The following is a 15,559-nucleotide window of genomic DNA, read 5'->3' as shown; positions in this document are numbered from 1 at the left end:
TTAATACACTACAATACAGCATAAAAAAAAAAAAACTAAGTCCTAGGTGATAACTTCTAAATAGCTTCCCTCATCAACACTGAGTGAGGACCACAGTGTTGAGAGGAAACAATGGCCTATGTTGACTCCTAGGAGTCAGTGGAGCATCTGCTCCTCTGCTGAGGAGGTGGAGACTCCCCTGGCTTCAACAATGTTGACCTAACTGATCTTTTATGCCACAGAAAAAGAAACAAACTTGTCCTAAAAACATACAAAATGACCAGCTGCCATGGTGCCCGCCTACAATCTCAGCACTCAGGAGGCTGAGGTAGAGGATTATATGTGTTTCAGGCGTCCTACATTACACGGTGAGTCCCAGGCCAGCCTAGACTATGGAAAGTCTCTGTCTCAAAAAATAATTTATGAAAACTAGAGCTCAGCCAGGTGTAGCATATAGGATATGACTATATCCTCAGCACTTGCATCACATAAGAGCTCTTCAGAGGCTCATCAGGTAAAAAACCTTGCTGCTCAATTCTAACAACCTGAATTCAATTCTCAGAACCCACATAAAGGTGAATGGCAAAAACTGACATCACAAAGATGTTCTCTGACCTCCATATCCTGTGCTCTGGGTCTCATATACCCACATTCACATATCATATACAACACAACACACACAAGAGTAACAAACTTAAATAAACTTTTAAAAATAAAAAACCCTAGAGATCTCGGGAGGCAGAGGCAGGTGGATCTGAGTTCAGCCTGGTCTACAGAGCTAGTTCCAAGACAGGCTCCAAAGCAATATAGGGAAACCATGTCTCGAAAACAAACAAACAAACAAAAAAAACTAGAGATTATGTCAAACTCAAAAACAATTTGTATTTTTAAGACATAAATGATAGACTATATGAAGATGCTATAAAGAACCCTAGTTTTGTATGTTAACCAAAACAATTAATTTAAAATAAAACTGCCCCAGGAAGAACACATTATATCAAAGACCCTTTTTTGTATTAAAGTGCCATTTTTAAGCATTAAGGCAAAGTATAAGGATTAAGTATTAATATACTAAAAAAAGAATAAAATATAAAGCCCATCAGAAAATGGGCTTACCCTTTCTTCACTATAAAATTCTTCCAAATTTCAAAACGCTAAGTACAATCACCATAGACCCTTAGCCTCAGCCAGCACCACTCACCTGTTCTAATACATATGCTGCACCAGAGTCAATAGCTCCACCCAGCTCACGATACTGACCGGAATACCTGATGTAGCCCCAGGTAAGGAGTGCTATTAACAGCAGTCCAACCATACAGTTGAACAGCTGGGCTACAACCTCAAGCCCAATGAAGCCAGTGAAGCCGGAAGCTATGTACAATACTGCTATGCCTGTGAACAGAACTGCAGGGGTTCGGAAGGTGCTGAAGACATTCTTGCTGCCATTGTGCTTGCAGAAGTTCTCATACAGTTCCTTGATTTCCTCCTCCAGCTCTTGCTGGTAACGGAAGCTGAAATCCTTCCCACCCATCTTTTTGGTCTTCTTAAAGTGATCTAGAGCAAGCTGTTTAAATTCGTGGTGCTTCTCTTCTAAAATGTCTGGAGACAAATAAGGTTTCTCTCCCCCACAAACCTAAAAATGACAAAAACACATGATGAAAATTCTTGTACATGCCAAATTAAAGAAGTAAAAAGACACAGTAGAGATTAGAATGCTCTTAAGGGGAAAAGTTTAGAAGTTAACTTCAGAAAATATTCAAGGGAGACTGAGGGTGTAATACACAAGATAGAGTACTTGCCTAGTAAGCACAGAATCCTGGGTTCAATCTCAGTACCATATAAATCAGTATGGTGTTACACACATATAATTCAACACTCCGGAGGTGGTTACAAGAGGATCAGAAAGTTCAGTGTCATCTTTGGCTACCTAGAGTTTGAGGCCCACTTTACCTAGGCTACATGAGATTCTGCTTCGATAAAAAGTCAGAAAAGGCCGGAAAGTTGTGGTACACACCTTTAATCCCAGCACTCAGTAGACAGAGGCAGATGGATCTCTGTGAGTCGAGGCCAGCCAGCCTGGTCTACAAAGTGAGTTCCAGGACACCCAGGGCTACACAGAAAAACTCTGACTCAAAAGATTAAAAAAAAAAAGGGGGGGGGCTGGAGAGATGGCTCAGCAGTTAAGAGAATTAATTGACTGCTCTTCCAGAAGACTTGGGTTCAATTCCCAGCACCCACATGGCAGCTCACAACTCTCTGTAACTCCAGTTCCAGGGGACCCAACACTCTCGCACAGACATAAACGCAGGCAAAAATACCAATGCATATAAAATTTTTTTAAAAATTCAGAAAAGACAAATACCCAAGGCCAAAGCCAGACATACTAGTATATACCTATAATTCCAGCACTGAGGAGGCAGAGGCAAGAGATCATGAAGTTCAAGGTGGAGATGGTCTATAACAAATTCCAGGTCTATCAGAGCTACCTAGCAAGTCCTTACATAAAAATATAATAACTAATTTTAAAGTTTAAAATAAAAACAAGTTAACACTAATCAAAAAGAACAAAAGACACTCTTGAGAAAGCTTGGTTAGAAATAGTTAATAACCAGATACTGGGAGGCTAGAGAGATGGCTCAGCAGTTAAGAACACTTGCTGTTCTTACAGATGATCAGGGTTCAGTTCCCAGCACCCACATCAGGAAACTGGCCTATTCAGGTACCTACAGGTACATATATACACATAAATGAATAAACTTAGAAGAAAAGAAATAACAGACATGGTAGCATACATTTGCAATCCAAGACTCAGGAGGCTTATCATAAGGGATTGTCGTGAGTTTGAGACCAACCAGTACTACATATCAACACCCTGTCTCAGAAAAAACAAAAATAACTAGAAGATCCCAATTACAGAGGAAGACTGTTTCAAAAGAAAAGAAAAATTAAATTTAAAAAGGCAGTAATTAGAACATCCCAATTACCAGGATGACCTGAAAAACAGCTTTGTGTCTCATCATCTTAAGACACATTGAGCAGGGACTGGAGATACAGCTCAGTAGTTAAAGGAGGGCTTTTAGCTTTCCCAGATAACCAGGTCACATTTTCAACACCCATGCTAAGTCATTCACAAACACCTAAACATTCGCTTCAGAGGATCCTATACCCTCTTCTGGCCTCTGTGAATACCCACATATATGTGGCATACATTCACAAGATTCATAAATGAAAACAAATCTTTAAAGCACATTTTTGTACCACAGCCTTAGTGAGATAAAGGCAGTACAATCAAACATTTAAAGCCAGCCCCCACTACAAAGCCTATTCCATAAAACTCTGTCTCAAATAAAAAAGTATACATTGAGTAAAATAAAGTTTGGGCCTCTGAAGTCAACAGTCATGCTCAGGAAATAGATACTCCAGAAAAAAAAGGTGTTACATAGACATACCTCCTCCATGTTGTTATAATAAATATCTTTGGCAGAGGCTGCAGCTGCCAAATTGTTGGCTTCAGCAGTGGCCTTTTAAGAAAGAAAGTATGAACTATAAATAATTCTTGAAACATTTTCCCAGAAACCAAGCAAAAATATCACTCTTCCTATTGTCATTCTTCCTTTTATTATTATTATCCTATTATTATTTACATTTCTATAACTCAACTGATAAAATACATGTTTTTGCCAATTTTTGTGCCAGAACATCTATTCTGACAGTTTAGAATCTGTAGCATAAACCAAACCCCCAAAACTCAATAAAATATAATTTGTTTTATTTCAATTTCAACCCTAACTGTTGCACACTTCAGACTGGAGATAAAGTTCAGTGGTAAAGCATTACCTAACCTATAAGGTATAAGGCAGCTGGGTTTAATCCCAGTGCCTCAAAAAAAAAAAAAAAAGAAAAGAAAAACCAAAAAAAGAGGGGTAAATTTCATTATACTATCACTCACAAGGTCCAGCTATTTTGTGAAAATATTTTGCTACTAAAGAAACCAGTATTTAGCAAAAATACCCACATGTTTAGCATATGAAAATAAGAAGCATATGACCAGTGAATCCTAGGGGTAAGAGCCAGGTGGATGGATCTCTGTGAGTTTGAGGCCAGCCTAGTACACAGAACTAGCTCCAGAACAAGAGAGTTCTACCAAAGTAACCAATGACTGGAAGTGGCTTGTCTAACACAGCAACTATGCTTCAGCTGGATATAACAAAACAGTTTTTCCAAGTGTGCCATAAAAGAAGCCCCAACTGCATGAACTACCTGATAAAGAACACAAACAAAACAACGGGTAGCCACTGTGATATTTATGACCTAACAAATAAAGCTTGCCTGAAGATCAGAGTACAAAGCTAGCCATACTAGTTAGCCATACAGGCCAGGCAGTGGTGGCACAGACCTTTAATCCCAGCACTCAGGAGACAGAAGCAGACAGAGATCTACAAGTTCAAGGCCACCCTGAGCTACACAACATTGAATATGTCTAAAGAAGAAACAGCTCACACAAAGGTAATCCCAGCACTTGGAGTAATCTGTCTTTAAATCCTGCACTAAGGAGGTGGAGATAGAAGTGATATGGCTGGGCAGAGAGAGGAATATAAGGTGAGGGGAGACAGGAGCTCATGGCAATCTGAGGCAGCAGTCTGAAGACAGAATCGCCCCTTTGATCTGAGCATTGGTAGAGGTAAGAACTCTAATGCTAGCTGTTTTGCTTCTCTGCTCCTCAGCATCAACATCTGACTCTGGCTTTTTTAATATTAAGACCTATTAGAATTTATGCTACAACCCACACTTGTTACAAAATGTACTCTTAAAAATCAAGGTAAGTCTATAAAAGGAGAATGGTCTTGCTCTCCTCTCCAGGACTCACTTGTGTCCTATCTAGATAAATTCTAGCAATTAAAGCATGTCATTTAGGATACCAAAGACTTTATTACCTGAAGCATGGATTTTGGGTGAGGCAGATCTTCTCCTTGGTAAATTTTAATATATGCCTTAAAATATAAACATAGACGCAATCACAAAAATACAATTACAAAATATTTTACTCATATTTTTTAAATAGTGAAGCCACACAACTTCATTTTCCTAAAATCCTAGATCAATAACCAAGAATTAGCAGAAGCACAACACACTTCTGAGTACATGTTAGCATTTTTAGTTATCTAAAAGTACTCTCAAAGCAGCACAAGACTACCAAGGCCAGGATTTAAGTCAAGTCCCCATACACGATGGTCTCACCACGACCTTGGGCAGAAACATAGTTGTGTCCCATTTATGTTCGTCTCTACTTACAGCAATCTCCTAACCACCTCCTGTCCACACCATCTTCCTTGAAGACACAGTAATGGCTATTCTAAGAGAGTGCAAAGAACATCATTTGGTTCTTATACCCATACTGGTGCCCAGTGGCCCGCTCCTGGAAGAACACTAAGATTTTCCTTAATGCCTCTGTTCATCTCCGCCCAGAAAACTAATATTAAAATCAATTAAAAAATAAAAACTAAGCTTAGAACTGTAACTCATATTTACCTTAAAATATTCCAACAGTCCTCGGCAGGTGACTTTTGAGCCATTGATCTCCTTTTCCATTAACTTAGATGGGTTTAGTACATATGGTATCAGTGCCTGCAACTGTTCTTTGAATTCACTAGCAATATCTATTACATAGGATAATAAAGAAAGAAAGAAGAAGTCAAAATGAGCACAAAACAATACCCTTTCAGAAAGGGAATGAAGACTGTGTTTCCTATCCTCTGGCTGTGGCCGGCTACTGACTGCTGTCCTAATGCACTTGCATTTGTACCCTTCCTTCCTGTCACATTTAAGTCCTTTCCAGTTCAGAACAGAATAGGTGGTGGTGACACACACCTTTATACCAACGCTTGGGAGGCAGAAAAGGCAGATCTCTATGAGTTCAAGGCCAACCTGGTCTACAGTTGGAGTTCCAGGAAAGTCAGGGATACACAGAGAAACCCTGTCTGGAAAAACAAAGAATTAACTAAGGTATTTAAAAACAAAGTAATTACTTCATTTGCCCATGCCCTTCCCGTACCCCTCCTATCCCTTAAAATGAACAAGAAGCCACTATTCATTCATTTGCCTCATTTTTGCCAAGATTTCATCTTAAAAGATGACGCTCTTCCCTGGCACTGTGACTCCCACCTGTAATCCCAGCAGGAGGACGTGGAAGGGGATCAGGAGTCTAAGGCCAGCTTGAGCTACATGGTAAATTTGAGACTAAAATGGGCTGCATTGTTAGTTTTCAGGCATCTGTACTGGCCTGCCCTTGGGGTCCTGACAGGATATGATCCTCAGAGGCAGCCACTAAGAGCACTGCCTATGCACATTCATTTGGTACCCTTTTAAAAGGTGGGCCCTGCCCCCCCCTCTTTTTCTCTCTCCTACCACTTTTGTCCCCAAGGATCAGTCTCTGTCCCATCTCACTCCTATGTGAGCCCTATTGCATAGCATGACTTTTCTTCACACCGTTTTTAAATAATTTACAACATACATAAACTGTCCCAAGTAAATGAATGAATGAATGAATGAATGAATGAATGAATGAAAAATTGCCAGATGATGGTGGCATACACTTTTAATCCCAGCACTATCAAAGCAGAGACAAGTGGATCTCAGAGTTCGAGGCCAGCCTAAACTACAGAGCGAGTTCCAGGACAGCCAGGGCTATACAGAAAAACCCCTGTCTCAAAAAAAAAAAAAAAAAAAAAAAAAAAAATCCACTCCAAGTAGTACCTCCTGTTAATTATCTTTGTAGGTCACACAAGGTTCTCAAAGCAAGTTTAAGGGATTCAAGTAGAGGTGACCTTTCCTTAAAGTTAAGAATAAACAGATCCAACTATGAGGATGTAGGATAAATCAGAAATATGATTTATATAAATCTTCTAATGTCTTTATGAGGTTCCCTATCAAAATAGATAAACTCTTCAGCATTCCATAAATGTAATTATAATGTAAAAAAATGAACCCATTAAGTTCTAAGGAGTAAAAAGGTGGGACAAATTATTAATCTCATAGGATGGAGAGGGCTCAGCCCTCTTCCAGAAGAGAGGGGTTTGATTCCCAGAACCCACACGGTAGCTCACAACTGTTTGTAATTCCAGTTCCAAAGGATGCAACATCCTCTTCAGCCTCTGCAGGAATTGCACTCATATAATACATAGACATATGTTCCAGCAAAACATGCATACATGTAAAATTTGAAAATAAAATCTTAAAAAAAAACTACTTTAAGTCACATACTGAAAAAAGTATAAAGTAATGGACACACTATACTGTTCTACATATGATAAAGTACATGTGATAAACTATAGAACCTTACAGAAAGAGAGAGTGTGTGTTAGAGGACAACTTGTGCTAGTCATTATCTTGCTACCGTGTGAGTCTAGGCTTTTGGCAACTGTCTTTTCAGTGAGTCATCTCTCTGGTCCTCTTTTTAAGCATGAGAATATATTATCTATTTTTAAGCATTTTATGGTTTCAACTTTCATTTTACTGAAGGACTATTCCAAAACACATGTATCAAAGAAAGATGCAGACATGAATGTTTAAAGATCTCAGACTACTTATGTCCTTACTAAGGCTATTCCAAAATAACAGCTTTTAAATCATAAAAGAACTGTCTCAAGACAGTCAAGCCCAGTTGCTCATGATGTCAAAGAGTAAGCCCTAGTGTTTGGTTAAGGAAACACAAATAGCTTCTGTAACGATTTCCCTGCTCCAGTGAACAGTTTTCTTTATGACAATGACACTGTCAACCTAACAGCTGATGAAACAATGCTCAAAAAGACACCAAAACTAAGTTCGTGTGTGACCAGAGATTACTGTGATTAGACTTGGCAGATGCCTTTACCCTCTGAGTCACCCTCACATCATTTCTTCTTACAAGTCTATCACAAATAGTCTATCGCCAGGAGGTGGTGGTGCACGCCTTTAATCCCAGCATTTGGGAGGTAGAGGCAGGCAGATCTCAGTGAGTTCGAGGTCAGCCTGATCTACAAATCGAGTCCCAGGACAACGAGAGCTACACAGAGAAACCCTGTCTCAAAAAACCAAAAAAGAAACAAATAAAGCCTATCACATGTGGTACGAGATATGGTGGCACATACCTACAATACCAGGAGGCTGAGGTCATCCCTGGCTACCTAGAAAGTTAGAGGCAAGTATGGGCTTTGTGTCTTCAAAATTTTTAAAACACTGTGTGGCTCTCAAGTCAGTCCTAGACAAATATTTACAAGTCATCTGTTATTTATTATTTATTTATTTTGGTTTTTCAAGACAGGGTTTCTCTATGGCTCTGGAGGTTGTCCTGGAACTAGCTCTTGTAGACCAGACTAGTCTGGAACTCACAGAGATCCACCTGCCTCTGTCTCCTGAGTGCTAGAACTAAAGGCATCATCTGCTTTTTTTTTTTTTTTTTTTTCAATTTAGCATTTATTCTTCACTGAAATTCAATAAAGCCAAGCCTAGAGGTACATGCTGGAAATCCCAGCACTTGGGAGGCTGAGGTAGGAGGATGAGTTCAAGGTCAACATGGGCTATATGAGTTCTAGGCCATCGTAGGACACAAGAAGACAATGTTTCCAAAAGAAAGCAGGTACAACAGGCCTCAGTGGATAAAAGGCTCTTGGCTATGCACGTCTAATGATCTGAGTTTAATCCCTGGATCCCACTTAAGTGTGTCAGAGAATCATTTCCACAAACTATCCTCCAGCCTCAACAAACAATAGTTTGTTGACATGCCTACAAACAATATAAAAAAACAAAACCATGAAACCTTCTCTAATATTATAAAATATCTATAATTCTAAAAGTATAGTCACTTAATCTAAGTATAGTATCACTTAGCAACAGGAATAAAGTCTGAGAACTATGTCATCAGGTAAGTTCCTTACTGTGCTAATACTGTCTAATGCATATATAAAAATCTACATGGGGCAGATTATAACACATATTTTGTACAAAGGCCATTGTTGAGTGAAAAGTTACATAGTACCTGACTATATTCTGTAGCTCCTTAAACAGATTTTAAAATTGAGGTAAAAAAGGAAAATTATACTTTTAAGTATTTTCATTTTTAAAAGTACTTGTAAACTAGGCATGGTGATAAGTATGAGTAGTTTTTTTCCCTGCTGGTCTGGTCCCACCGCCGCGCCAACCCCAAATAACATGCAGAGACCCTATATTAGATATAAAGCTGTTGGCCAGTTACTAGTTTCTTATCGGCTAGCTCTGTCTTACATATTAACTCATTTCTATTAATCTAAGTACTTCCATGTGGTCTTATCTTACCAAAGAGAGGGGCTGGCATTCTCTCTCCATCCTCCATCTTGGATCTCCTCCCTACTACTTCCTCTCTCCTCCTAGTCTCCTAGTCCTGCCTATCTTGCTTTCCTATTGGCCAACAGTGCTTTACTCATTAAACAATAAGAGAAACATATTTACAGAATGACATCCCCCACCAGTGATACTAATCTGTAATCCTAGTACTGGGATGAACAAAACAGAAGAGCAGATGCAAGGTTAGTTTGAAGCTAGCAAAGTCTACACTACAAGCAAAACCCTATCCCAAACAATACAGTACAACTTACTTTTTTGGGTCAGATTTCATATGCTATTCTTCAATCTTCTTACATTTAATAATTTATTCCTGACTCCTCTCTCCTATGTATATATAGAGAGAAATCCAAATAGCTACCTAATTATTTTTAATAATTGCTTTATTTTGAGGCAAGGTCTCTCCTTATGTAGCCTAAAATTGGATATTCCTACTTCTGCCTTCCCAGTGCTGGGACTATAGGTGTGCACCACCACCACCACCACCACCACCACACACACACACACCTGGCTAATGAATGAACTTTAATTCTCTGTTTAACATACTATATATAAATCAACCACTTCCTCTTAAGTACACATTTGATTTGAAGTTATCCCTTATTATAATAATGCAACATCCTTTTGTTTTGATTTGTTTTTCAAGCCTGTCCTGGAACTAGCTCTGTAACCAGGCTGGCCTCGAACTCACAGAGATCCACCTGCCTCTGCCTCCCGAGTACTGGGACTAAAGGCGTGTGCCACCAACACCTGGCAGTGCTACATCCTTAAACACAACTTTTGGACAATTTATTTGGACAATTCCTTAAGATAAACTCTTAAAAGCACAATACTGTATCCAAAAAAAAAATAAATAAATAAAATTTAAAAAAAAAAGCACTTAAAATTTTGCTACTGCCAAAATGTGCATAAAAACTGTTAACAGTCAGGCAGCAGTGGTACACATGTTTAATCCCAGCACTCAGGAGACAGAGGTATCCGGACCTCTGAGTTCAAGGCCAGTCTGGTCTACAGAGAAACCATCTTTGGGAAAGGGAAAAAAAAAAAAAAATGTAACATACTAACATATTTTTGTTTTACTGATTGTTGTTATGGTTCACATATTTTCAATCATTTGGGTTTGAGAGTTTGGAGATTAGGGTCTGCGTGTGAGTTTGGGCTCAGTTTTGTGTTTGGTTGCTTTTTGCTTTTTATTCAATGCTTAGGATCACACTCAGGGCTTCATACATACCAGGGAAGCCGCTCTATAACTGAGCTATATACCTCTGGCCCTTTATGAACTTGCATTCTCATATTAAAAAAAAAAAATGACTTAAACCCTATTTTATTTTTTAGTACTATCTTGAGGCTAGTCTGGTGGTACAAGCCTTTAATCCCAGCATTCCTGAAACAGAGACAGGCATACCTCTGAGATCATGGCCAGCCTGGTCTACATAGTAAATTCCAGAGGCCAGCTAAGACTATATATAGTGAGACCCTATCTCAAAAAATAACTTAAAAAAAAAATATATATATATATATATATATATATATATATATATATATATATATTTCTATCTTGAATGGAAGAACCAAATGGTTCCTAATCATGAGACTGGAGATTGATAGTTCTATCTTGAATGGAAGAACCAAATGGTTCCTAATCATGAGACTGGAGATTGCTTACACTAAATAAGCATAAATAGCATGAAACAACATACTCCCTGTTCAGTGACTAAACCATCTGCAAACTATATGTGTGAAAAATGAAATAAAATAGTGTTGCCTGCCCATCTGTAACCTCAGAATGTGTCCTTACTTGGAAGGTGTCCTGGCCAATGTGATTCACTAAAATGAGGACTTAAAATGGATCTGATGGGCTAGTAGGAAGAACATCATACAAAGAAGACAGCTATATGACAACAAAGAAATTAGAGTGGCACAACCACAGCCAAAGAGTGCCTCGAACTGCTGTCACCTTCCAGGAGAGGGGCATGGGAGAGCTCTTCTCAGAGCCCCCGAGGGAACCAGTCACTACACTTCCAGCTTCCTGAACTGTAAAAGAATAAATCTTTGCCTTAACTGCCCAGCATATTCACTTGTTAAAGACAACCACAGGAATATAAACGTGTGTCCCAGTTAACAATACACCTTCAAGTCAAAGTCAGTCTAGATTTTGTAAAAATACAACTAATCATAAAGTACCATAACCCTAAAAGAAATTACCAGTTGGGCACAGTGATGTATATCTTTAACCCCAGCAGTCAAGAGGTAAAGGCAGGAAGATGAGTTCAAAGTTATTTGGCTACCAATGACGTTTGAGGCCAGCCTGGGCTACATGAGATCCTGCCCCTCCAAAAAAAGAATAAATATGTACGTTCTCAACACACCAACACACACACACACACACACACACACACACACACACACAAATGCACTTAACTTTCTCTCCTTACTTAGCTCTGAAAAATTCTCTCCTACCTCTTTAGGTAACAGTTTATAGCTCCACTGTTTAAGTAGATATCTCTACCAAACCCAGGCTTTGCTCTTGAATCTCTCAATCACTGAGAGACAAGCTCTCAGAGTATCCCCTTCAAGAAAGCTGCCAACTACTTAACATATCATATCATACAAGTGTCAAACAGAAGACAAAGACTATGCGTCTCAAATTCAGTTTGTTTCACAGCATTTTGACCAGCTGGTCTGTAAATCTTTTTAAGAGATTTATTAATGGGGAGAGAGTATGGGTAAGAGCAATGGCCCAACAGAAGAACACTTCCAGGATTCTAGTTCGATTCCCAGCACCCATACGATGGCTCAAAACCATCTATAACTCCAGTTTCAGAGGATCAGACACCCTCTTCTGGCCTCTGCAGGAAATGTATATACATGGTGCACAGAAATATTTGTTGGAAAAACACCCATACACATTAAGTAAAAAATAAATGAGTAAATAAGTCTGAGGAAAAAAGATGGAGATGGCTCAGCAGTTAGGCATACTTGTTGCCCTTGCAAAGGACATAGGTTCAGTTCTCAGCATCCACATGGAGGTCACAACAACCAGTAACTCCAGCACACTCTTCTGAGCTCTGCAGGTACCAGTTACACACATGGTGCACAAACAGACAAAACACTCATATAAAATAAATCTTTTAAAAATGTTCAGTATCCATTTTTAGTTTATGTATATGTGTGTGGCTACATGTACATATGTGTGCTATGTTCATGCCAGTACCCAGGGAAGCTAGAAGAAGGCAGCAGATCCCCTGAAACTGCTGTTACAGACAGTTATAAACTATTTGATGATGGTACTAGGAACAGAACCCAAGAACACTCTATAAACTATTGAGTTATCTCTTTAGCCTTATATCTGTACATCTTGACTTAGAAAAATATTATTACTCTTTTTAAATTAACTAAATAAAAAATAAAAACTGTATTTTTATTTATTATTTTTAAAGGGCAAGTTGCCTGGTACCTCAACAAGTACATATTCTCTAAAGATTTCCTACAAACAACAATGAACTTCTATTTCCCTTGTGTGGGCTTTAAAGTACCAAAACCTGGATGTGGACCTCTGCCCCATTGCTTTTAGTTAAAAACACTGAGTGAGTTGCTTAACTTTCCTTGTTTTCGCTGGTTTCCTAATGTTGAGATAAAAGAAATGATGTAACTTCATGGAATTACTTTGAACTTAGTTTGAAAGTGCTTTGCACAACACTGGGAATCCAATTGAACTACAAAGCTGGCAGCCACTATCAGCAGTTTTTTAGGGAAAATTAGGAGATGCTATGGTCAGCCTATAAACAAACTGCTTAGCAACTGTAAACTGTGGACTAGCCATTAGGTGACTCAAGGTCTCCAGGAATAAGAAACAAAATAAGATAATGGTACCCAAGCATCCTGACTCTGATTCTCTAACCCATAAACTACTCAGCACTTCCTGACCTTAGCACATGACCCAGCATCGCATTTGCTATAGGCACAAATAAGTTTAAACAGTAACTTGGCCATGTATCGTGGTACTTTTTCTGAGAAAGATAATTTTACTTGAAAATTTTTGGATGTCTTAGCTTTCAGTCTTTATTTAGCACTTTGATCTCTTGTAAAGTGGGAATTCTAATATGTCTTTTAGAAAGATACCCGAAGAACAATATCTCATTTTCAGTTTGTGAAACAAGCAAACTACTTGTGATAGTCACAGTAAATCAGAACAAAATCTAAACTAGACTAATACCATTTTTATAAGACCATTCATTCTCACAAGCATCCATTTGACTCATAGTTGACACTTACTGCTCATTATGGAATTCCTAAGATCAAATCATATATACAATAACAATGTCTATAACACACCTTTCAATTTCCCATCAAAGTCAGGGCTTGTGGCCACCTGGAGCCCTGGATGTGGTAAAAGAAAACAGGTAACATCCGAGAAACAAGAGTGAATATGATTTCGAACGTTCTGAATTTCTTCATGTTGATGTTCCTTCACCTGCCAAGGAAAACCAACAGTTTACCAGCCAAAAACAATTTGGTATCCTTCACTAAGCATCCACTAGCATAGGACAAAAGAAAAACTTCCTGACTGACAGATCAGTGTGACCAGTGAGAAAAGCCAGAACCCCAAGAAGTAGTAAGTACATGAATGTACACTTGGCTCTCATAGCTAACAGAGAGCAGGTAATAAAGACTTGGTTTTAAAGGTTATTGTACAACATTTAAGAACAGAAGGCTTGTTGGCCAGGAGGATCCACATAAGTTAGCAGTGACTGACAAAGGTCTCCTGTGCTTTGGTTTTAGGGAACAGGATGTGTGTGTGTGTGTGTGTGTGTGTGTGTGTGTGTGTGTGTGTGTGTGTGTGTGTGTGTGTGTTTGTCAAAGCAAATAATAATGAATAAACATGATAGTCTAAAGGCACAAATAGAACCTGATTCAAAATAACAACTGGAAATTGTAATTATAATGGCCTTTTGCTCAGAGTTCCTCTACAGTGCTTATATATTACATATCCAGGCTCTTCAATTTTACCATAAAAAAAAAAAAAAAAAAAGGGGGCTAAAAGATGGCTCAGCAGGTAAGGATACTTGCCACCAAATCTGCTGACCTGGTAAAAAGAGAACTCCCACAAATTGTCCTGACCTCCACATGAGTACTGTAGTGCTTTCCTCTCTCTCTATCATACATACAAATATATACATGTAATTTTTAAATTTTTAAACAAAAGTATAATGGTTTATGTTAATATTTATAAACATTTTACGGAGTATCATTTTCAATAATATGCTTTAAACACAATAGTAAAAAGCAAATGAGAAAGTTACTACTTTTAGATAATTACTCAGAAAAATTACCTGTAATCGCTTATCCAAAAATGCCATTCCTCCTTGCAGTCCATAGCTGTATTCATAAGGGAAACTCCAGTCTCGAATCAAAAACATCAGTGTCTATTGTGACAGAGCAGAACAGAACTATAACACTATATAAGTGCACATTCAAGAGTAATTATAGTTGGGGCTGGAGAGATGACTCAGTGGTTAAGAGCATTGGCTGTTCTTCCAGTGGACCTCAGTTCAATTCCCAGCAACTACATGGTGGCTCACAACCATCTGTAATGAGATCTTGCACCCTGTATGGCGGCAGCATACAGACAGACGCAGTACAAATAATAAATAAATAAGATTAATTATAGTTATTTCTAATACTTCCTGCTAATCTTTTCAAAGGGAGTAAAGGTATGTTGAAGGAGACCAGCCTGAGTCAGGCTCAAAAACAAAAAAAACAAACAAACACTGTAGCTCACAGACCTGCTGAACTATGAACTAAACAAAGATATAAATGACATTCATAGGGCTTTACCTGGAAGGGTTTTTGGAAAATTTCATCCATTGCCAGACGTCCATATTCTGTGAAGAGCTTTAAAAAAGAAGGGTCAATGGCTTTAAACTACTTTAAGATAGTTTCATGGTATTGTTTTGCAAAATTATTTGAGAGCTGCTAAGATGGTTCTGTGGTTAAAGGGTACTTGTTCTTCCAGAGGACCTGGGTTTGATTCCTAGTACCCACAACCATTTGTAATTCCAGTTCCAGGGGATATAACACTCTTCTGGCCTTCATGGGTACTAGGCACATTCATACATGCAGGCAAAACACTCATACACATAAAATAAATTTTAAAAATTTAAATATTCATTTGCCTGGCCTTTAAATAACCATAAGCACTCAGACCAGTGTACAGGGACATTCC

At 38.5% G+C, this 15,559-nt stretch overlaps 1 protein-coding gene across 3 annotated transcripts in view; it reads right to left on the bottom strand.

Annotated features, from left to right (window-relative positions):
* Atl3 (atlastin GTPase 3) overlaps positions 1-15,559 on the bottom strand; it is a 43,962-nt gene that overhangs the window by 1,054 nt on the left and 27,349 nt on the right. For all 3 annotated transcript variants that reach the window (XM_051193843.1, XM_051193841.1, XM_051193840.1), the window contains exons 6-12: positions 15,172-15,228; positions 14,667-14,759; positions 13,669-13,807; positions 5,509-5,636; positions 4,914-4,970; positions 3,429-3,500; positions 1,181-1,612 (exon numbers count right to left, since the gene is read on the bottom strand). In XM_051193843.1, coding sequence (XP_051049800.1) covers positions 1,181-1,612; positions 3,429-3,500; positions 4,914-4,970; positions 5,509-5,636; positions 13,669-13,807; positions 14,667-14,759; positions 15,172-15,228 — 978 coding nt within the window. The remainder of the gene's footprint in view (positions 1-1,180; positions 1,613-3,428; positions 3,501-4,913; positions 4,971-5,508; positions 5,637-13,668; positions 13,808-14,666; positions 14,760-15,171; positions 15,229-15,559) is intronic.

The sequence above is a fragment of the Phodopus roborovskii genome, unplaced genomic scaffold (assembly GCF_943737965.1).
Source record: "Phodopus roborovskii unplaced genomic scaffold, PHOROB, whole genome shotgun sequence".
Taxonomy (NCBI): Eukaryota; Metazoa; Chordata; class Mammalia; order Rodentia; family Cricetidae; genus Phodopus; species Phodopus roborovskii.
This window is presented reverse-complemented; position numbering and strand designations above follow the sequence as displayed.